General features: G+C 43.1%; 1 protein-coding gene across 5 annotated transcripts in view; it reads left to right on the top strand.

Moving 5' to 3' along the window:
- The first annotated feature begins 558 nt into the window (after positions 1-558).
- CAPN9 (calpain 9) overlaps positions 559-22,346 on the top strand; it is a 38,406-nt gene continuing 16,618 nt past the window's right edge. For 4 of the 5 annotated variants that reach the window (XR_007903958.1, XM_051783517.1, XM_051783518.1 and 1 more), the window contains exons 1-15: positions 559-1,437; positions 6,028-6,097; positions 6,537-6,655; positions 7,267-7,400; positions 8,040-8,208; positions 9,752-9,835; positions 10,087-10,172; positions 12,229-12,306; positions 15,980-16,140; positions 16,898-17,055; positions 17,694-17,902; positions 18,606-18,642; positions 20,072-20,152; positions 20,654-20,711; positions 21,291-21,355. Coding sequence is in view for 4 of the 5 variants with exons in the window: in XM_051783517.1 (XP_051639477.1) it covers positions 1,225-1,437; positions 6,028-6,097; positions 6,537-6,655; positions 7,267-7,400; positions 8,040-8,208; positions 9,752-9,835; positions 10,087-10,172; positions 12,229-12,306; positions 15,980-16,140; positions 16,898-17,055; positions 17,694-17,902; positions 18,606-18,642; positions 20,072-20,152; positions 20,654-20,711; positions 21,291-21,355 (1,722 nt within the window). In the remaining variant the exon portion in view is untranslated. The remainder of the gene's footprint in view (positions 1,438-6,027; positions 6,098-6,536; positions 6,656-7,266; positions 7,401-8,039; positions 8,209-9,751; positions 9,836-10,086; positions 10,173-12,228; positions 12,307-15,979; positions 16,141-16,897; positions 17,056-17,693; positions 17,903-18,605; positions 18,643-20,071; positions 20,153-20,653; positions 20,712-21,290; positions 21,356-22,346) is intronic. The other variant, XM_051783515.1, reaches the window with a different exon arrangement.

Genomic DNA, 22,346 nt, shown 5'->3' with positions numbered 1-22,346 from the left:
GGGATGGTGACAGCACCACTTCTCTGGGCAGCATGTTCCAGTGCTTAACAACAATTTCCATGAAGAAATTTTTCTTAATATCTAATATAAACCTTCTCTGGTGCAACTTGAGGCCACTTTCTCTTGCTCTATTGCTTGTTACTTTGGAGAAAATACTGACCCCCCCACCTGGCTACAACCTCCTTTCAGGTAGTTGTAGAAAGTCATAAGGTCCCACTTGATCCTCCTTTTCTCCAGGCTGAAAACCCCAGCTCCCTCAGCCTCTCCTCGTAGACTTGTGCTCTCAGCCGTTCACTGTTAATGGCGACAAATGAACAAAGTCATGAAACATGGAAATCAGCAACAAGTACCTATGCATTTGTTTTTAAAATCCTATGTTACAGTGCTCACAGAATTCCTTCAGCCTATTAGAATCCCTTCTCATGGTAACATTTTCTGACACTTTTCCTGTGTTTGCCCAGGACACACCTCGCTCTGAGTCCTCCCCACTAGCTTTCAACACCCCTCCTGCACACACCCAGCCCTTGCCCCATGCCCAGACTCCTGCCAGCAGAGTGGCTGTGGCCACCTCTCGGCCCTGCTGTCCCTCCTGCATGTCATCCAGTGGGGACAACACCTGCCCAACAAGGCAGCCCTGCCAACCAGTAAGGCGAGGCTGCTCTCCCACCTGTGAGAAACAGGCAAACTCGCACTGCAGCTACACCCCGCCCCGCCGTGGTGCTCTGGCTTCCCTCTCAAGACTCCCCCCCACCGCACAGCCCAAGGGCTCTGGCTAGGTACTGCATACCTCGAAACCATCGCTGGACCTGTGACAATCCAGCCTGTGCTGGATGGGGAGTGGTGCCGGACCCCGTTCCCACCCTGCCACGCCAGGCAGGCACAGTGGCTCTGCCCTGGGGAGGACGGGGCACCTCCTGGCCGCTCCCAGGGTGGCCGGGACCAGCCGCTTTCCCTCCCTGTTTGCTTTCAGGGTGTTTGTCTCTGCTGCTGTTCAGAGCAGCCGGGAGGTCAGTCTCATACAGCAGCAGTTCAAGGAGGTGCAACGAAGGAGGGACTGGGGAATATTTCCGGCTCCCCCAGTCCTTTCCTCCGTCTTTCGCTTCACGAGGCACTTGAGGTATTTTTGCTCTCCTCTCTTTCTCCTCTTGCTCGCCTCCTCGTTCCGTCTCCACCACCAGCTAAGCCTCGGCTCCCCGGGCTCTCTCTGGCAGGTAGGAGGGAGACATGCCCTACCTGTACCAGAGCTCGAAGCCGAGGGCATCTGCGCTGCCCGGGGCTGCGCGTGCCACCCACAGCTCGGGGAAGGGCTACGAGGAGCTGAAACAGGAGTGCCTGCGCAGGGGGGTCCTCTTCGAGGACTCCGACTTCCCCGCCTGCAACTCCTCGCTCTTCTTCAGTGAAAACCCACCAATTCCCTTCATCTGGAAGAGGCCTGGGGTGAGTGTGCCGTTGTGTTCTCTCTTCACACCATGCCAGGAGTCAGGCACCGCTGTGCTTCAGGATTGCTCCAAATGTGTGGAAGGTTCAGGGAGATGTGGAGGTGAAGTGGGCAGTGGCACAGCATTGGGATATCACTCACAAAGAGCTCAAGCTGCAGGATGAGAGAGCTGGAAAGCTTTACCCCATTTTTCAGGTGTAGCTCTTTGTATAGACACACTTATGCATGTGTATTTATGTGCGTGCATAAACAACTCGTAGTCAGCCTTCTCTCCTGCATTATTGCCAAACAAAAGATGACAATAAGAGGACATACAAGGAATTAAGGGTAAATACGTTATGATGATATTCTAACTTTGTAAAATTGAGTGTTGTTAATGTAGGAAATTCATAATTAAGGTTAAACTTAAAAAAATTCAAACCTTTTAATTTTTAGAGTATGAGTCTTACAGTTACTTACTCACTTCCATCAGGAAACACTGAGAGATTACGAATACGTGCCATGGTTACTGAGCCATTCAGCAGTAGCCAAGGGCTCAATGAGTATCTCTTAATGCATCTTGCATAACAGTCATTAATAACACAGCAAGAGCCTGAAGCTTCACTAGTCCCATGCTCTCAGATCACAAACCCAGCATCACTCCAGGTTCCTTCTCCCCACTTCACTCTGTAACTAATAACCACAGAAAATCTGTGGCAACATTTCATTTTTTTGCTAATGACTGATGTTTATTCTCTCTTTTTTTCATAGTCTGAAAGGTTCTTCCTTAGTAGAAAACTTTCCTTTGGCGACACTGATGCCAAGGGAGAAAAAGAACAAAATAAGCTTAAAGAAGTGTTTAAATTTTGCCTTATCTTAATCCACAGTGATAGACATTCAAATGCCTCAGCATTTGATAGTTAACACAGTGCCACTACAGAGCAGAATTAAAGCTATTACTCCTGGACAAGTTTCAGTTATGAAAAAAATACAAGATCCCTCCACATGGCAAGTGCAACCCCCACAGGCATTGCTGCCTGCCTTGCCTATCTGTGCTCCAAAAGCCAGGTGGGCTGTGGGGCTGCCCCTCCCAGGAAGGAGGTGGCTGTGAGGGTGAGATACTTTGGATGTGGTGACTCTGGAGTGCTGTGGGGCATAAAAAATGCAAGTGCCTGCAACAGTAAATCATAAAGAATGGTTTTCCTTTGGCCAGCCGTTGGGTGCTAGTTTGCCTTTTTTTCCATTTGGGCTTCACAATAGTTAAACTTTTATGTAAAATGTGACCAGGAGTGGTTGAGAGCTTGTGTACCCGTGTGTATGGTACCCAAGGGTAGTGGAGAACGGTCTGTCTTCAGGATCTCTGTATGCTGAACTGGAAGAATTTCCAGGACAAGTAAGTTACCTGAAATGGCATCTGCCTTTACGCTCCAATTCCTACCGTGCACTTTTGTGAGCTACACAGTGAGAAATAAAACTCAGGGGAGGCTGAGAGGATGTGTAAGGACAGAGTATTAGTTATGCTCCTCTCTGGCTCCTTAGCATTTAAGGTAAACCTTAAGCATTTAAGTTTCATCTCGACTGTCCATCAGGACCAGCACCAAAATAGAGGCATTGAAAAACAATTTCAATTTAACACGTTTTACTTTGCAAGATATAGGCTTGGAGCCTGTGCCAGTTTAGGTGCCACAGCTCAGCTGGTGAAGCTGTGGTGCTGGAGAGGGTGAGCACACGAGCATGGCCTCTGTGTAGGGTATCTGCATTGAAACTGCCTTTCATGGTGACTGGTTTTTACTGCCTCTCCCACCAGTATTTTACAGCAGCTTAGGTGGAGCATAGCACAATACATGCAGGTAATTGCAGGGACAAATAGTGTAAATCTTCTGATCTACAGTCTGTTAGAGTTTAATCTTTAGTAATGAGAGTAGAGAAGGCTTTCTCATTATTTTGACATGCACAGATCTAGGTATGCATGTTTGTATGCAGCATGAACAAGACCCTCAGCTAGTCCTAATCTGTAAATCTCCCATTGCAACTAGTAAGCTGTGGGAATCTGCACCAGATGAATATCTGACTTTCTACATAAATTTCAAGTGCTGTAAGATGCAGAAAGATATTTAGTGATTTCATTTAGCAATCCCTTTTCATTACGAATTAAACCTTTGAAACTGTACCTTATCAAAATTTTAGAATGATTTGCAGAACAGAAGACCCTTTTCTCATGATATTTCCCCTTTTTCCTTCCCTTCCCTTTCTTTTTTTCTTTCATACTTTCTATCTAAATTCAGCTGCTGTGATGAATTCAACAGCCCAGTGTCTGGGAAAGTTAGACATATAAATTGAAGAATGAAAAAAAAAAACAACCCCAAAATAGAAAGACAAATGGGTTTTACCCATATCAAATGAGTCTATGGTCTACAGGAGGAAGTAAGGAAGAAATACTCCTAATATGAACAGCCATGGGCAACCGGTATGACAGCTTTGAACCAGGCAGAGAAATGTAATAGAGGAAACCACCTAAACAGCTTCACCCCCAGCCTATCTTAGGTCCCTATGCACTCCCTCTACCAGTGTGAGACAGGAGCAGATGATGCAGTTTCTTTTCTTTTGAGTTTAAAGAAACACAGCTTTGATGTACCATCAGGAGAGTCATGGGTCACTGTGTTTCATCTCTCTGAGGACTGCATGTCCCTACTTTTAGGCAATGTCCTCGTACAGGTGAATCTTTGAATTACTGTATGCTGTGTGTGAATGCAAGATCCACCTCTGGGTTTTGTCCTTTAGCTTATTGAAAGCCCTGATACATTATTAAACCATCCAGTCTGAAAATCCCTTTAAAATTAATATTTTTTTCCAGTATCCACTCAAAAACTGTAGAGTATGTTTGCTTTCATGTAGTAGAGAATGTGGCACATGTCCAGTTAAAATCCTTCCAAATCCTTTTTATTGATTTTTTAAAATTATTTTTCTTTGCTCTAGACATATGAGGTTCAAAACATTTTTTCCATATGTCTATTGCAGAGATGTGTAATGAGCAATGAGTCATAAATCTAATGTTCAGACCTATGTCAGTGGAAAGGTTTTTTATCTTGTCCTTTGCTAACACACAGAGTTTCTTGGTAACAGCTAAATACATTACTTGCAGTGAGAATTATGTCTCCTGGGAGCAATGGTGTTAAAACAAGGTAGGTTATTGAAGACCAGCTACTTTTTCAGGCATTGCTATATTAATTTCTAAAGGAAGCGAGCTATGGTTTTTATTGTTCATGTCCAGTCTCAGCAAGACTGAGTGTATTTAATAAGCAGGTGAGCCCGGTAAGGAGGAGCTGTTGTTTGATTTCCCTTTGCTCTACAGTCTGATGATATGACATTCTGTAGTACCTCCTCCCTGGGGCACCTGTGCCTGAGGCACAACCTGGCCACCACCTCCTCCCCAGCAAAGACAAACAAAAACTATGCAAACCAGCTTCCTCCTGAATATTGCCTCTGCACAGTGACCTTCACAGCAGCAATGCTGTTTCACTGTGGAGAGTGCCCTGGCTCCAGCAGTGGCTAGCAGTAGGTGCTTCAGCAATAAGTGCAGGAAGCTGAACAAGACTATCAATACTCTGCCCTGTAGCCAGACAAAATACAGTGATATGAACTAAAAGCAGCTCAGTTTCATCTAGACAAATGCAGGGATTAAATGACTGAATGTGTAATTCTGTTTTCCCTCTGTCATTAATTTGTTTTATTTGCCACTTAGGCAGAAGGATCTGCTTCATGCCATAGGGTCTGCAATAATGTATAGGCCAGACTGATTAACTACAGGCATATTCCTCTAGTAATATAGTAGGTACTCTCCTCTTCCATTTTCTATTCAGTTCAATCAATTAAATTCAATTTACAATTCATGGGAGAAGGGAGAAGAGAGGAATTCCTGTCACATTTATTGGTTTATTACTGTAATTTTTCTATCCAGCTGTGGTGCTAGTAATTGAGCTAAAACAGTCAAATGAATGCTTGAGAATTCCTTTAATGCCACCATGAGTACCAATCCCTCTGGCCTCTGAGCACACAAGGGTGGGTAGCATTAGCTCCTCCTAAAAAGTAACGAGGCTGAAGTCTGCCTTTGTTGTTTGCTTTATTGAGGAGGAAATAGTCTCATGGTTGTCAAACACTGTATGTTCCAGATATTATGGGCAAGTAAATAAAAGGCTTAATAATTCGATTAAAAGTAAATAGCCAATTTTAGTTTTTCCAGCCACTGGGGGAAAGCAAGCTAACAAAAAGCCCGTTAACCAGGGTTGTAGCCTAACATCAAGCTTCTGGACCAGTTTGTGCTATGATATTTTAACAATTGCCTACAGATGAATAAAGTTTGCTAGCTTTTCATTAGCAGCCAACTAATTATAAAAATATGAGGATAGTTGATTTTTTAATTGCTGTACACTGTAATTAATTAGCAAAGATTCCCCATGTAGTTCTTTGTGGTGGCTACACTGCTACAGGATAATATAGCTCAAGTGGCATGCAGGGTTTGTCAGCACTGGTGCAAGTCTAGGCTCAGAGTGATGGTGTTATTTTCCTGGCACGTTCTAAGTAATTTCTGTGTCTCTCTCTCACTGTTGCAGGACATTGTCAAAGACCCCAAGTTTATCCTTGGGGGAGCCACAAGAACTGACATTTGCCAAGGGGATCTTGGTGAGTGATTCCCCCTGGAATGTCTACCCACCATGAGGAGCAGGAGGAATATCATCACACATGAGGGCATGTTGTCCCTCCTGAACTGGTGGGAGCACTGAAGCTGGAGGTACTGCCCATGCTCACCTGGCCCACAGCTACCTTTTGATTGTTCCCTCCCATCCCTGTCAGGGATTGTCTTGGAGCAGTGGGATTCCAGATCAGGGAAGGATCTCCACTTGAGGGTACTGTGAGGCCAAGGGAGTCTTTTGTCTACCAGCACCTCCAGACTGAAGCACAGTCTGACCTGACCAGGCAGGGACACCCTTCTGGGGGCAAGTGGGCTGTCTTTTGGATTTCAAGGGAGGTGGTAGCTAACTGCCATAACATCTCCTCTTGCCCCTTCTCTTCTTGAAGGGAAGAAAATGAGGGGTTTTTTTTTCTCTTTCTCAATTCACAGGTGACTGCTGGCTATTAGCAGCCATAGCTTCTCTCACACTGAATGAAAAAACACTAGCAAGAGTGGTGCCACTGGATCAAAAATTTGGGCCAGATTATGCTGGAATATTTCACTTCCAGGTAGGATGAATATCTGGCACAGCATAAACACATTTCCATCATTACATGTCATGGTTTATTTTGCAGTGGGGTTGCCAGATACTGCAGAGGAAACATTAAAAACGTATGGATTGCCAATCTTACGCTGTTGTTCATGTTTCAAGAAACAACCTAAAGACTACATCAACCTCCCACAGGCACATACACACACACACACACACACACACACACGCTCCTGGTCTGTGAAGAGACACATGGCTTTAGAAATCATTTCACGTTTCCTGGACACACAAACCTCACTTAGGATATAAGTCCTTAAAGGAGTTGAACTATGTAATATGTGTGTGTCTTAAAGGTGTCTTGAATCATGTGGTGAACACTTCTGTAGCTACATGAGTGATGTTGTCCTGACAGGGAGCTGCAGCACAGGTCTACACTTTTAATCTTAGTCTTTTCTTAAGATAGATTACCCTTCCTGGAGAGCAGCCTAGCCTAGTAGAGTGGGAACAGATTATTTACGTATGTCTTCTAATCAAGCCTAACTTACAGTTAGAAATACTGAGACACCAGAATCCTACGTTCAGAAAAATGACATGTTGTCAGCAAATTCATGCCCCATCCTTTCTAAACAGTTTTGGCAGCACAACGAGTGGCTGGATGTTGTGATTGATGACCGATTACCCACCTTCAAAGGCCGGTTGGTTTTCCTGCACTCAGCTGATCTCAATGAATTTTGGAGTGCCTTACTAGAGAAAGCCTATGCCAAGTAAGTCGTACTGCACAAACATATTTTGGTATTTGTACATATATTCTTCACAATTTGTTCATATACTATTCACAATTCTAGTGAACAGTTTCTAGCCAGCTTTATTATTATTATTGTTGTTGTTGTTGTTTTGAAAGGGGTAGGTTACATTTGCTGCTGTCCTGATCTAAAGATGTCTATCTCTTGTGAGCTGGTCCAGCTTCCAGCACATCATTAAATACAACCTAGCTGACAGCAATAGCATTGAATGAAAGCCTGAATCCTGCCATTTGAGCCTCTGCTGAGACCTCAATTGATCGTTCTGGCTAACTTTGCATTTTTAAATGCTTTGGCAGGTAGCAAGCCACTGACACATCTGATACACAGTAATATTCAGTCCTGGCCAACCAGACAACCCACACTAAAGAAAGAAAAGCCTCAGGCTTTAATGATATGGAAAGATGGATGAATTAAAAATGCATCTAAAAAGGAAGGCAGAATGATCTTAATACTCCTCCCATGTATCCTGGGTACATTTTAGGGTACTTATTTTGACTTCAATGCCATTGCTGCAATTTTACACACGTGCGAGAATGCTCTCAAGCATAGATATCTTCAAGGTTTTGGAAGCAATTCTCACAGTCAGCATATGTTTTCCAGGTTGAATGGAAGCTATGAGGCTCTGAAAGGTGGCAGTACAATAGAAGCCATGGAGGATTTCACTGGAGGTATAGGAGAAATGTATGATGTTAAGGCGGCTCCTGACAATTTCTATGAAATCCTAGAAAAAACCCTGAAAAGAGGCTCAATGGTGGGCTGCTCTATTGATGTAAGTAAGAAATGGGATCTGTATTTCTCAGTTTAGTTTTGGGGTTTTTGTGTTAAAAAACTCTACTTTTTAAAGACTGTTAAAATGAATGAAAAGTAGATGCATATGCACTTAACTCTTCCAATAATAGCTATGAAGTGGTGTATATGTAATATTAATGTAGTCCTTAGTACAGTTTTTCAAAAGAAAAGAAAATACTAATATCTTTTCAGTCGGTGATGTCCAGTGTATTTAAGGCAATAATGACAGGCACTTGGTGGGAGTAAACTTTATTTTCTCACTTCTTTGGTCACTTAGCATTAAAATTGGCCATAGCTTTTTTGAAGGCTTACTGGTTCCAGAGACTACAAAACTGGGGGATTTTTCAGCCCTGAATTCTGCAACACTTGTCTTGAGTTCCCCCAAGTCCCCACGACTTTTGGTGATCATTGTGGGGATTTGTTTGTAAACAGAGTCTGTGTCTTAGGATATTTCAGTTTTATCTTTCCAGTGACTAAAACTTCCAGCTTTCACAGAGAAAAGGTTGCTGGTGGGTAGTACCTACATAGGTTACTTAACACTGCTCTGCCAGTGTGTCAGACCTGGGGTAAAAGAAGCTGTCTACATGTCTTTAGCTTTCTGGTAAAAAATGCTTGAGCTGCTCAACAGCAAGAGTTTCTGTTCCTTGCTGACTGTGCTCAGCAGGAAAGGCAGTTCAGAAACAAGTGTGTGCCAGGTTTCTCCACCAGAATGAGCAACTGGAGAAAATGGTTTCTGAGCAAAGGCAAATTCCCACCAAGCACAAAATGTTTCATTTCCCTTTTGGATCCTTGTAACAAAGGCAAGGGAAGTGCTCAGGCTGGGGTAGAAGGAGAGAGGCTTTCGTTTGCCCTCTGACCAAAAGCCTCATCATTGAAAATACAGCCAGACAGAGGGAGGCCTGTTATATCAAACCCATTGTCTGCCTGATTGAAAGGACAGCTTTTCCACAAACTTGCTCTTTCACTCCAGACTATACCCTCAACTTTGGGCTTCAGTGTTTTCTGATTTGAGTTTCTAAAAGAAGCTTTGCTGCTTGCAAAGTCTAGTTAAATATTTATTGGGATAGACAGAGAGTGTGATATTTGGCTGGCTGATGGGACCCTTAACCACCATCACTGTCCATCAATGTCTTTTTACAAGAATTGAGACCATATCAACACTTGATCTCAGTCTGAGAGCACTTTTTCCTATCCCTTAGCTGACACAAACTATATTTGAATGGGAGTTAAGGATGAGATCCTGGAAATGTAGATGATGCTGAAACAAAATCATGGGGTAGAGAAGAAATTCCACCCTGGAACCACCTAATTTTTGCTCTGAGTAAACAATGCTTTAAAAAACCCCATATCGTTTCCTAAAAGGGCCCCATTCCACAATCACTCCCTGCCCTGAGCAGAAAGGTTTCCTGCTCATAGTACTGGTTAGCCACTGACCTCCCACCTGCTGCTTGAAAAGGACCAGGTGGCACCACTTGCGATCTCACTCTGAAGAGAGAGATTCACATATTTTTCCCATATTTCAGACCAGCAGTGCTGCCGAGTCAGAAGCCCGAACCCCCTTTGGCCTTATAAAGGGCCATGCTTACTCTGTGACTGGCATCGAAGAGGTACGTTCAGCAGTGGGGGGGGCAAGGAGAGACCTAGGGAAAAAATAAAGGAGTGTCTCCTCAGGTGACGGGGGAAGTTATGCTGGGGAAGTTACCCAAATTCCCATCCACCTTTCCCTCCCACATATCCTGTGGCCGTCTGCACCTTTTGCCCAGCTGTTAACACCACCTTGCCCAGCTTCTACATGCTGGGGAAGTCCTGCTCCCCAAATACTGACACTTGATATTTTCTCTATTTCCTTCTTCCTCAGGTGAGCTATCGGGGCCGGCAAGTGCAGCTCATAAGGATAAGGAACCCCTGGGGACAGGTCGAGTGGAACGGTCCTTGGAGTGACAAGTGCGTGTGCTGTCCCATACACTCTGGCCTCATGAAGGCCAAATCCCAGCTTCTGCTCCACAGATAGTTTTCTGCAGCCCCAGCTATTCCACTGAAAATTAAATCAAGTGTTTGCACATGCATAACAGTATTACTGCCATTCTAACTTGTCTCCCTCAGCATTTTCAAGGCAGTTCAATACTGGCAAGGTTGTTTAGCCCCAAAAGCCTAGCATTAACACAAATTGTACATTAATACAAATGAGATAAGTTAATTTTAATAGACTCCCAATTGTAAGGTAAAATATACAAAGTACTTTCCCCCAAAATGCCAAGGCAGTGGAAAGGTTTATTTTGGAGGCCAAGACAGTAAAAACTTACAAAAATCTCACAGTGCTACAGACAGCACCCGGCCTCAGAGGAAAGACCAACCTCTTGTTCACTCCTGGGCTTTATTATCGCTGGCCCCCCGACTCTCCCCAGGCCGCAGCAGCCCTGTTGCATTTCTGTAAGCATTATCTCTCTCCTCTCATATATCAGAGAGAGGGGCTGAGAGTTTTCCTTGGAATGTGGGGGAAGGGAAAGCATTGAAACTGCCTTTGAGAAAGTTACCTTTTAGGCAGAAAGCCTTTCTAAGTGAAACTCTTATCTCCTTGTACCAAAATCTTCCAAGAAAGAGTATTCTATCCTCACATCAATTCTAAAAATTATACATTTGGAGTGATCTTTTTGTTTATTTTTTACAAGCCTGCTGCTGTAGTACTTGTAACACAACATCCGTACTTTGTGTCCTACTGCAAATAACATGAAACTGATACTGTATTACCCCCTCTAGACAGCTTATGAGTCTCTAGTTGCATTTACTGTTTAGGGTGTCTAAACACATTGGGAATAAGCAGAAACCTCTAAGGTTTCTACCTATATATAATAATATATGACCATTAAATGAGACCCTCTCCACGTGGTACCCACCAAAGTTGTGAAAGGACACAAAAACGCACAGCAGGATTAGTCTGAAAACCAGTCTGGTTTTACTTCCAAAGTTAAACAAAGTGCAAACAATTCAAAATAAAAAAAAAATATAGTAAAAAACAGCACTAAATTCCTCTCCAACATACGCTTTCCAATATATTTTTAGGTATATGCATGGCTTAATTTTTGTTTCATTTTCTTCTTCTGAGGTTTGTTTTATTCACACATGTACAGGACAGGAGCCATAACCCGTCTGGCCCTTTAATATTCCTGAGACATGCAATCATCTGTGGGACTACTTTGTATGTCCCTGTCCTTAGCATGACTCAGAAATAAATGAAATATGTCCACAGCAGCTCTGATTCTTTGTTATCGTGAAGAAAAATATGGATAATTGGCATATATAATGACTGCTTAAATCTGAAAAAGACACAGAGGTTATGATCAGGACAGGCATCTGCCAATTTGTGCTATTTATTGAAAAGGCTGTCTCTGCAAAGCAAAGCTCTGACTCTGCACTTGGGAGGCTTTCTGGAGCTCAAGATGCAGAGGGGCTTGCAGGTCAATACAGGAAACTGTATTAACATTTTGCAGTGGTTGCTGGAATTAAAAACCTCAACACAAGGTGCCTACTACTCTCTGTTTGTTAGGTCAGATTGGAAATGTAGTAGGGCACTTCTGTTTTTTTAAAAAAGCTTTATCAGGTTTTTTTTTGGTTTTGATCTGGCACAGCTGGTGTTTGTAGGGGTGTTGGGTGTGGCTTACCAAAATCTTGAGGTTTATGATTAGCCGTATTATATCCAACCTGAACATCTGACAGCAGTCCCAATTCCGAATGCAGGCAATAACTCATGTTAAGACTGTTCTGGAGAAGCTTTGGGATCTTTGACCTGGTCCTGCTTCCAGCTACATTAGTTGGATCTCTGTGACCATGAATGTCAGCAGGATTGGGAAGCCTCTTAAATGCATCTGCATCTGTGTAAGCTGTACAAATAAAATACATTTGGAAGAAGAACAGCCTGGTTCTATGCCCAGACAGTCATTCTGAGCCAGGGAAAACTAATTGCCACATACCTGTAATAAAGCTTGGTTTTGTTTTCTTGCAGCTCTCCAGAGTGGCGTTCAGTCAGCCCGTCAGAGCAGAGACGCCTATCTCAGGCAGCACAGGATGATGGAGAGTTCTGGTAAGCCACAGATTTTTTAAGTGTGTGATTCTAGTCAGAAATCAAGGTGCAAGTGGCCAAAACAAGCAATAAGGAAGAAGTCTCTGGGTGAGGAAATTCTGCCTAAGTTTCTGTCTAAGAGAGGGCAGGTAGAATGCTCACTTGGTTTAATAGCAAAAGTCTTCTAAGATCAGTTTAGTTAATGGCATTAGTATATTTCAAATACTCTGTGTATCCCATGAATGTAATACCCTTTAAATCCTTCCAGTGAACAAAGTCAGGCTATACAGAAGGGAGCATTGTATTCTACGCCTTCTGGAAGAGAAGGGAGTCCTGAGAAGCAATACTACTAATTGCAGAAAGTAAAAGAACACCAAGATATGTGTGAAATTATGGAAAAATTGAAGAAAAGATGAAATGAAAGGGAAAAAACCCCTACAACATGGTGGAAATTGCTTTAGAAGTGTGAAGTGTTCTTCATGCCAAATTCATGATCTCAGACAGGCAGATGGCTGACTTGCACATGATCCCCCACTATATCAGCCACACTGTGAGCTACTGACAATGTGTCTTATCACATTTTCTAGGGCCAGATGCTCATCTCTTTTACACAGAAGTAAATCTAGAGAGGAATGCAGTGCTGCTATTCCAGATTTGCCCTGCAAGTTAAACCAAAGTTCAACTTCAGGCCTGAAAAGTTATTTGAGATAGACAATATAGCACATTAAGTCCTATACTGTAGCACATAAGAGCTATCCCAAACTTTGATAGCTCTGGAGGGAGGAAGGTACAGTGGCTGCTCCATTACTGTATTTTTATATAGGATATTTTGAGTTATTTTGTTATTGACATTGCAAATGTCTCTCCAGAAAGCTTTTGTGTTTGTTTGGGTTTTGGGGTTTTTTTCATCTGTTTTTGACCTGGCTACAGCTGGAGCTTGTGGGGTGAATGAAAAGGAGACAAAGACTTTACATGGAACCCAAGTAACTCCTGGAAGTCTCTCAATACAGGGTATAATTTAAAGCCTGACTCTGTAATGGAGGTAACAGTGTGCAAGTAGGCATCAAATGGACAATGAAATTTGTGAAAAAGTCATTTATTCAATGGAGCTAAGTTGAAAGTTAAGTAAATCCTCAGAAGGCGAATAAAAATTTATGAGTTTGAGCTACTCAGACAAGTGCTGGCTTTCATCATCCTGCACCTCAGCCATTCAGATCAGAAACAAAAGCCATTGGGACTGAAATTTCCACTGAAGGGATTAAGTGGACAAAAATCATATGCAAAAGATAAGAGATGCTTCCAAAACCAGTCAGACAAGTGCAATACCAGTTAAACTCTCCACCCCATCCATCAGACTTATTTTTCTTAATGCTTTTTGACTTCTGTGTATTTCTCTAAGGAGTGTTTGCCTCTTTGCCCTCTCTAAGCCACACCTTAATGGTTTCTGCATCAGGCTTCCCATAAAGACTTTGCATAAGCAATAATGTGTCATATCCCTAAAGACATTAAAATTATCAAATGAGGAAAGAGATGAACGTGTATTCCTCTACAGCTGTGCTGCCTTTTTGCATTGACTGAAAACACTCGGATAATATGACACTTACCTTGCATGGGATAAGTCAGTCAAGGCAGGAAACATGGTCTGATAAGACCTTTTGTCCCTTTTTTAGTTTGGATTTGTGAGAACTGAAAAAAATCTTCATGCTAACATGCTTAGGGCCTTCTGATCTCATTAACTAACCCAAAGATATTTTGGCTACATATTGGCAGTTCGGATCAGTCTTGTCCACGTGCTTCAAACAGATGCGAAGAGATATCTTGCTGCTGGCTAAGAAATCAGCTTCTCAGTCACCCTAGTCCCTTCCCTCCTGAAATCAGAGGGTCGGAGTCTTCTCTTCCTTTCATAAGTACAGACCCAGAACAGCTCTAGAGAAGTTAGAACAGGTGTTTTACCTCTTAGACATCAAATCTAATCTGTAGAGTACAACTCCTTCATCTGCTTTGCAGCGCATTTCCAAAGAGCCCAGAATTGCATAGGGTGGCCAGGAAATGGAGCCACTTAGAGACAGATTTTGCTGTGCTGCCCCTGCTTTAGTGTACTGAGCATCAGAGTGAGAATTAGCTGTGCCTAAGGCCAGCAATACATGGGAATCACTGACAAGAAAGAGGACAGAGCTCAGGATAGCAAACCCTGCTGTTTCTTCCCACACCAAAACAAAGTTGTAAAATGGCCCAAAGCAGGTGTAAATTAATACCACCACAGACATATATTTCTTGTGAGGAAGAAAAATGAAACTAGCTATGTTTGATGAGCCACACTGGGGGCTGGCTGGGTCGTATCTGCCACTGCTGCATATAAACTCTGCTCTTGGGGGGCTTCTTGTCTCTTGATACTCCGTTTTGTTGTTAGGCACTAGCCACAGGACAAAAAGGATAGTTATAGAAGTTTGTTAATGGGGAGATTGATTTCTGTATGTTATTTCTATAGTCCATGGAGATACAGGGGTTCTTATTGATAGTGATTCAGAGCAGAGAACACATCTGGATGCCAAATTGCCCTCAGGAAGGCCTAATACCTCCACTCATTTACGAAGGGAAGTTCAGCCTACCAAGGCTGCCCTCAGTCTTATAGCTTATGGTCCTCCTGTCCTTATAGTGCAAATCATGCAATCTGCTGTCTCTCAGACAGCTTCACTGCTCTGTTCCTTTTGCTCAGGGCTGTACACCGTGCCCAGTGGTGCCTGGCTCTGGCTGTCCCTTCTCTTGGCTGTTTGCTGAGTCCTGAACCAGGCTCATTGGCTAGCAGGACTGTTGGTATCTTTTTGCCCTTCTACTTGCTAGATAAAATCACATGGCTTATCTGCTTCTTGGCATGCTGAGCAGGCTAGTTTCAATCAGCCCAGCCTAGCAGCTCAAAACTACCCATATTGTGACATTTGCTTCCTCCTTCCCATGGCCATATATATGTCTCCACATTGGGTATAAAATACATGTGGTGTAATCTACATGACACGGTAGCAGTGTCTATGCCACCTTCAAGGGCAGGTTGGAGCCATTTCTAAAGTCCAAATACACTTTATCTATCATATTTGGTGTATGTTTTTGCTAGGACAACATCCTAGGCACCTATAGAGGAGGGGAGGGGGAACAGTTTGAACCTAGGAACCTTAGCAGAGACGCAAAGGTTACTTTAATTGTAGTGCAGATTGGTAATCATACCATGGCTTGACTAATCCATCACCATGTGACCCTTGTAGTGCTATCATTGTGGCTGTCACTGAACACAGAGATTACTTGTTTGAAGACTTAGTTCCTGCACATGCTTGATATCCTTTGGTTGGATATTCAACTATACAGGTGCAGCCATTGAGGCCAGGATGGTGTTGGTGGAATAACTTGTGCCGGTGTCACACCCATTTCATCTTATACTCAATTGTAACTGAATAAAATCAACAGAGTTATAGTGTAAAAAGAAAAGTGTAAGAGATGCAGACAAAAATGGTGCTTGTGCTTTACACCACAGTGAGTGAAAGCAAGTTTATCTCCTGCTGTATGCTGGCATATATCCATGGTCACCACAACTACTCTACACGAGCTGATGATCTGGCCCTAGAACTCTGGGGAGTAAATACTTCCACTGGCATCCTTCACTGAAATGAATGACTGCCTGTTCCTTTCCATGTCTTTCACTCAGGATGAAGTTTGAAGACTTCAAAGTGCATTTTGATAAAGTTGAGATCTGCAACCTGACTCCAGATGCCCTGGAAGACAACACTGCCCACAAGTGGGAAGTGACCATCCACCAGGGGAGCTGGGTCCGAGGATCCACTGCAGGAGGATGTAGAAATTTTCTAGGTAGGTAGATACTAGTTTGAAAATGAGAAGCAGGCACAGAAGTCTTTACCCACCCTCAGCTACCTCTCCAGTTACACTGTCACCAGAACCATTCCACCTCCTGTGATTGGATGATTTGGATGAACAAACCAAGAATGAAGAAACTCAAACCATGGGCTTTATGACTCGCTGATTTGAATGAGTAAGCCAGCAATGACCAATGAGGGATAAATGTTCATATGGTCTCACTTGAGACTGCAGTACAAGAGTTGCTTTCTTTGCTCTCAAGTTCGTTGGATCTGATTTACCTCTCATTGACATTTGCAGGAGCAGGACTAGGTCCAAATAAGTCAGTTCAACTGCAGCAGTAAGTGTAAAATGAGACAAAAAATCCAGCTCAGCCAACATGTTTATGTGGCTCTGAAGCAGTGTCATGGATCTGAACTGTGTTGCTGCAGACTGGCAGCAGCACTGTGGAATCATTGTAGCTATATACTTTTAACAAAATCCCATCTGACAATGTTATTTAAACCATGGTAACTTAATAAAGCACTGGGCGTAAAATCTTTTTACACCTAGTTCCATGAAGGACTTTGGGATTTGGCTTATTTTCTGCAAAGCTTAGTGGAAAGAAGCTAGTGGAAAAACTCAGTTTGAGTGAAACCTCAGCTTAATTGTCGTTTTTCATCTTTTTTTTGGTCTTTTTTTTTTTTTTTTTGGTCATGGTGGTTTATTATTCTTGAGGCAAAAAATTCTCTGATGTTCTTTACATTGGCAGAGACTTTCTGGACAAATCCACAAATCAAGCTACATTTGACAGAGAAAGACGATGGACAAGATGACTGCACATTCATAGCAGCCCTGATGCAAAAGGGCCGCCGCAAACTCAAGAAGCTTGGTGCTGAAATGCTGACCATTGGCTACTCTATATATGAGGTGCTCTATTGCTTTTACAGTGCAGTAGCCGCATTATCGGTATTCAAATCTTTCTCTGGGTTTTTATCCCTTCCAGTCATCATGTATTTTTAGGGCCCTTGCTCTTAAAATAATCTTCTCAGTGATGCCAAGCCCCATGGAGGATGGAGTCCTGTCAGAGGAGGATTTAGGAGTCTGTATGGGGCCATGGGTTCCCAGGATAGACTCCTCAGGCCCATGATTCTGTTATTCCCTGCCTGGCTCACAGAGAGGAGATGTTGCTTCTTCTGAGCCTCTTGGGGCACATTACACACAAGGATGCCTGTCACTGAGTGAGATTGAGATTGGCAAGTCTGTTGTTACTGCTCTGTGACACCCTGTCTGGGATGGTGACATTTAATGACAGGGAATGTATAAGTAGAAAGACAATGTCCCAAAGTCATCTGAGACTGCCTTCTGTGTGGGAAAGCACACTGATAATAGATCCTTGCTGTAAGGTGGGAGCTACATTGCTGTGAGCACCTGGGTGAGGGGATGAGAGTCAGGATCGCAGTGGGGAGTGAGTGTCAGGAAGGGTTTCCCTTTGTGATTAGGAAAGGGGCAAGTATAGCCTCCAGCACACCCTGGCTAGTGCAGCATTGCCTGTTGTCTCCTCCTAGAGCCCCGGCAGAGAGGGACACTTGGACAAAGACTTCTTCAGGTACCACCCCTCCAAGGCCAGGAGCAAAACCTACATTAATTTAAGGGAAGTATCCAACCGATTCAAGCTGCCACCAGGTGATTACATTCTTATTCCGACCACGTTTGAGCCACACCAGGAGGCGGATTTCTGCCTGAGGATTTTCTCTGAAAAGAAGGCCATCACTGAGTAAGTCAGCAAGAAGCCCTGGGCCCTCCAGTGCTCCCTTGCACATGGGATTGGTGGCTGCTGGGGAGAGTCTGGCTGCTGGGCACCCAGCCCTACAGCAGAAACCTGGCATGGCAGGTCCTGATGGTTTGGGGGTTTTCTGCATTTGCCCATTTTTCCTAAACCTGACTTTTTTTTGAGAGGAGTTTAGGAGGTAGGGAAATAGGGTGTGCCATGGTGAATCTGCTGTAAGCTTCACAAGGAAGCATTGCTAGCTGCCTGATACTGTTTGGGAATCTGTGTATGCAGCAGTGTTTGCTTCCTCTTTGTTTCCTCCCAGTTTGTCCGAAGGACAATTTTATATTAAAAAAGGGTGTTGAGGAAAAAGTGTGTTCACAATGAATAAGGAATGTTATTAATTCTTTATCGTCCTTCCCAAATCTTCGTTCGCAAAGCCTAGCCATGATGATGATGATGAATTCTTTAGCAGACAACAAGCACAGCTGTGCTCTCTTGGAGTCATGCTTAAAGTCTGTTTCAGGGGTTTATACTAAAATTTAAACAGTGCTAAAGTCTGATTTCGTGATGAATTTTATCTAAACTGAACCTGTTCAGTAAAAGAAGCTGTTTTATCATTTACCTCTGGAAAATGCAATAGGCAAGCTTCCACCCCAAGCAGATGTTGAATGTCTTCATATACCGAATAAGGTTTTGTTTTCTCCAGGGATCTAGATGAAAATGTTGCCATTGATCTCCCTGAGGTAAGTCTACAGACTGAAAATAGCAAGAGAATAGCTCAGCAGAAGCCGGCATACATTGCTTTTACTGTCTTTGGCTAAAACACGTTCATTTCACAGGAATGTTACACAATTGCCAGCTTTGTGTATGTCACTGAAATATTCAGCTCTGCTGAATATGGTAAAAGAGCTGTAACAATCAAAATCATAATCGTTAGCCTTCTGCACCCACTTCAAGGCAGTCAGTGTCAGCCAGCATTAGAGGTGGGTGTCAGCCACCATGTGTGCAGTGAAAGCACACTCATTAGCACTGGAACTACATTCCTTTTGTATACAAATAACTTTATTTTACTTCTCAGTATCTTTAGGGCTTGAGAGGGAATGCTTGCACATGAACGTGCCTACTGAAATGAATAAATTCTTTTTGGTTTTGAATGGCTTGGTCTGCCTGCTGAGCACTAATTGCAGCTGAGTCTGAGTCAGCTCCTGTTTAAGAGTATCCCTGCAAATAAACCATTAATTGTGGTGTGCCTTTCCGTGGAAACAAGCTAAGCCAAGATCTCATTTGTCCCTCTTTAGTAAAACTCTCCTCCAGGGACCAGCTAAACAAGTGCATCTTCATTTCTGGGATCTCAGGACCGTGTTCAGTGGCAAAATAAATCTGTTCACCTGTGCCAGTGTCATTAAGGGACTGCATCCTAACTTGAGCATAAGGAAGTGGGGAACATACATACGGTCATAAAATGTGTGAGCATCCAAGCAGTGTCACCAGGGCATTCTAGAGTGCACTAAACAGCACCCATGTTGCATCTTCTATGGGTAGAGAAAACAAAGCTCGATTCTTTGCCTCCTGTGCTGTGCTGTTACCTTCTTTTTCCTCTCTCTGTCCACATGGTCACCCCGACCATAGCAGTGGCTGTACACTATTCCACTTCTGCGTTCATTGGTGTAGACTGAAGCTTGGACTCTATGCTCTCACAGCTGCACTGAGGCACTCAGCTGGCAGCCAACTGAAAGTATTTCTAGGCTCAGGATGGTGCTGGGTTAATATGCTGAAGTGCAGCCTCTTCTGGCTGGTGCTCTCAAGAAGAGTGAGAGGTCCCAGGATGATGCCACTGGAGAGAGCTCAGTAGAGCTGTGGTTGTTGGAGGACCAGGGAAACAGAATGGTGCAGGAGTGGGATGAGAGGAGAGGTGTTTTCCAGGATGGGTGCTGTTGTTTTTGATATGGCCGAGGCAATGGCACACTACACACTCACCCAGGTGAAGGAAACGAGGGGGTGAGACTCCTCTTGGGCAGCTAGATGACTGGGAGGCCTCAGATCTAGAGATGTTCAGGAGCATATGTACCCTTATTTTAAGATGTACTCTGGTCCAGTGCACAGAGGGGCTATGTGCAGGAGAAATGTCATGTTTTACAATTCTCATAGTAACCTGCGTGGTTGGTGTTTCAGCCTCTGCACCCAACACCAAGCCCGGAAGAAACTGAAGAAGAAAAGCAGTTCCGGGCACTGTTTGAGCAGATTTCAGGAAAGGTGAGTGCACAACCCTTGCGGGTCAGAACAAGATGTAGAAAGAGGGGAAACTTCTGCTCCCACATAGTGCCAGGTGAAACAAAACTGTCGTTTTTTGGGAGTAGTATGTTTAGTTGTAGTGTATTGTTTGGGCAGCAGATGTCATCATGCCTTATGTCTAGGTGGAGAAGGGTGCAGTCCCTGGTGAGCAAGCAGGATGACCAAATCTAGAACTCAAAGTCTGAGGGAGCCTACCTGTTTTAATGTTCCACTGCAGTTGATTTTTCTTTGAATCAGCACATCTCCTGCAGACAGACTTATGCACAGCAGCACTCTCTGTATTTTGCCAGTTCTTCAGTTTAGCCTTTTCTGGGTTTTGTATGGTTTTCTTTTCCTGAGTTACGACGAAGTACAGATGGGTGATGTTTGTGTTTTCTGAGGTTTTTGGTATGTTTGATTACAGAAACATTCAAGTGACAGATGCTTCACTTTATTCTTAATTTTTTTTTTTTTTTACGTTAGGACATGGAGATATCTGCAGAAGAACTTGAATATGTTCTGAATGCTGTACTAAAGAAAAGTAAGTGCTGATAACTTCTAAGTTAGGAGCTGTACAGAACTTTATAAAAGCTATAATTAAATTAATTTGCAAATAGAAAAATAAAGGCTGTGCTACAACCCCTGCCTGATGTTCTCCAGCCAGCCAGGGCAGAGCCAGGAAAACATCTGGTCCATGATCTAACCACGAGCTTGCCCTGCCTCCAGCAAGATCCATGTCAGCTCAGTGAGACCGGCTTTCTGTTGCACTACTGCTCTGCTGGGAAGAGGCAGGCACTGACTGGGCTGCAACTTTTAAGACCTTGATGTAGTTCATGACCTTGCTACAGGCCCTTTGTAGAATGGGAAATCTGTTACTCTCTAAACCTTAACTCCTGATTTGGACAGGATGATATTTCCTGTCATGTCTTCAGTAAATACATCTTCTTTCTGGCTATGATTTCTCTGTAATGAGAGCTGCCTTCATCTTCCAGTGCACAGGTCCTCCTACAATGAGGACTAATAGTCAGCTGTCTCTGCTCATGAATCCTGTTTTCTACTTTCAGTTCATAAAAGACATCTTTGCCCAATGATTTCTTTTCCTATTATTGTTCTTTTTCAGCAAAGAACATCAAATTCAAGAACTTAAGTCTTATTTCATGCCGAAATATCATTTCTCTTATGGATGTATCCTTTCAAATAAGTGCTTGTGAGGCTAAATGAATACTGAGTATAGTTGTCCATAGCATTACCTGTCATGGGTATCAGAGGTGAATTTGGTAATGTCATGGCAGAACATTACCCAAAGAAAAAAATGTGTGAAAGTTATATCTTGATTTTTATTTTAGAAATGTGCGGTTAGCAATTTCAAGATAGACTGTTTTCTACTGCAGACTTAGGTGCAGATGCTTTAATGCTGAGCACCTTTAGTAGATCTCAAGTTACTTCTGTATAGAACAGTGCACTTTTTCAAGCTGTGGTTTATCTGAAAAATGCCTAGAAGACATAATTCAAGTCTGTTGTCTGGAGAATTAAATTACCAGACAGAGTTGTGCATGTAAGTTATGGCTCAGAAATTAAGGTTCAGCAGAGTGTTCAGAATTGCTGGTATCAAAGCTGTGGCTTTTTTGACAACAAGTCTAAAAACTGGAAAATCTGGTCTTTCAGCTAGATTCTGGGACTCCAGGAAACAGACATGTGGGCGAGAGTTATCTGTCCAAATTTAGGCATTTGTGGTGTAGGTGTCTACATCTAAGCTAGCTTTCTAGACTTCCTTTGTAGATAGCGAAAAGGATGGTGTAATTAATTGTTCTGGGTGTACCTAACTGAGGGATGCTAAATGACTACTCAGACATTAGATGAGATGAATCACAGCCCTGGTACTTCCCCACCAGATTCGTCCTTTGCAATGTTCTGGTGCCTGTTGAGTTTGCTTAATATGGCTTCTCCTCAGGTAGAGCTATTTTTGCAGTACGCTTTCCCAATAAACAATTTCGTTACATGTGAGACAAAACAGATAGAGTCCTAACAAAGCAAGTATCTAACATTTGGTTTAGGTTTTGCTTGTTCAGCTGAGATGTTCTTATCTTTTGATTTTGTTGCTCCAGTCCATGACAGAGGTAACATCCTCTCAGACATTTCTAATAGAAAATCAAAACAGACAAAACTATCCTGTTAA

The sequence above is a fragment of the Manacus candei genome, unplaced genomic scaffold (genome assembly GCF_025592945.1).
Source record: "Manacus candei isolate 608988 ecotype Guabito, Panama unplaced genomic scaffold, ASM2559294v1 h1tg000017l, whole genome shotgun sequence".
Classification (NCBI taxonomy): Eukaryota; Metazoa; Chordata; class Aves; order Passeriformes; family Pipridae; genus Manacus; species Manacus candei.
Note: the sequence above shows the minus strand (reverse complement) of the source record. Positions and strands in the feature narration are given on the sequence as shown.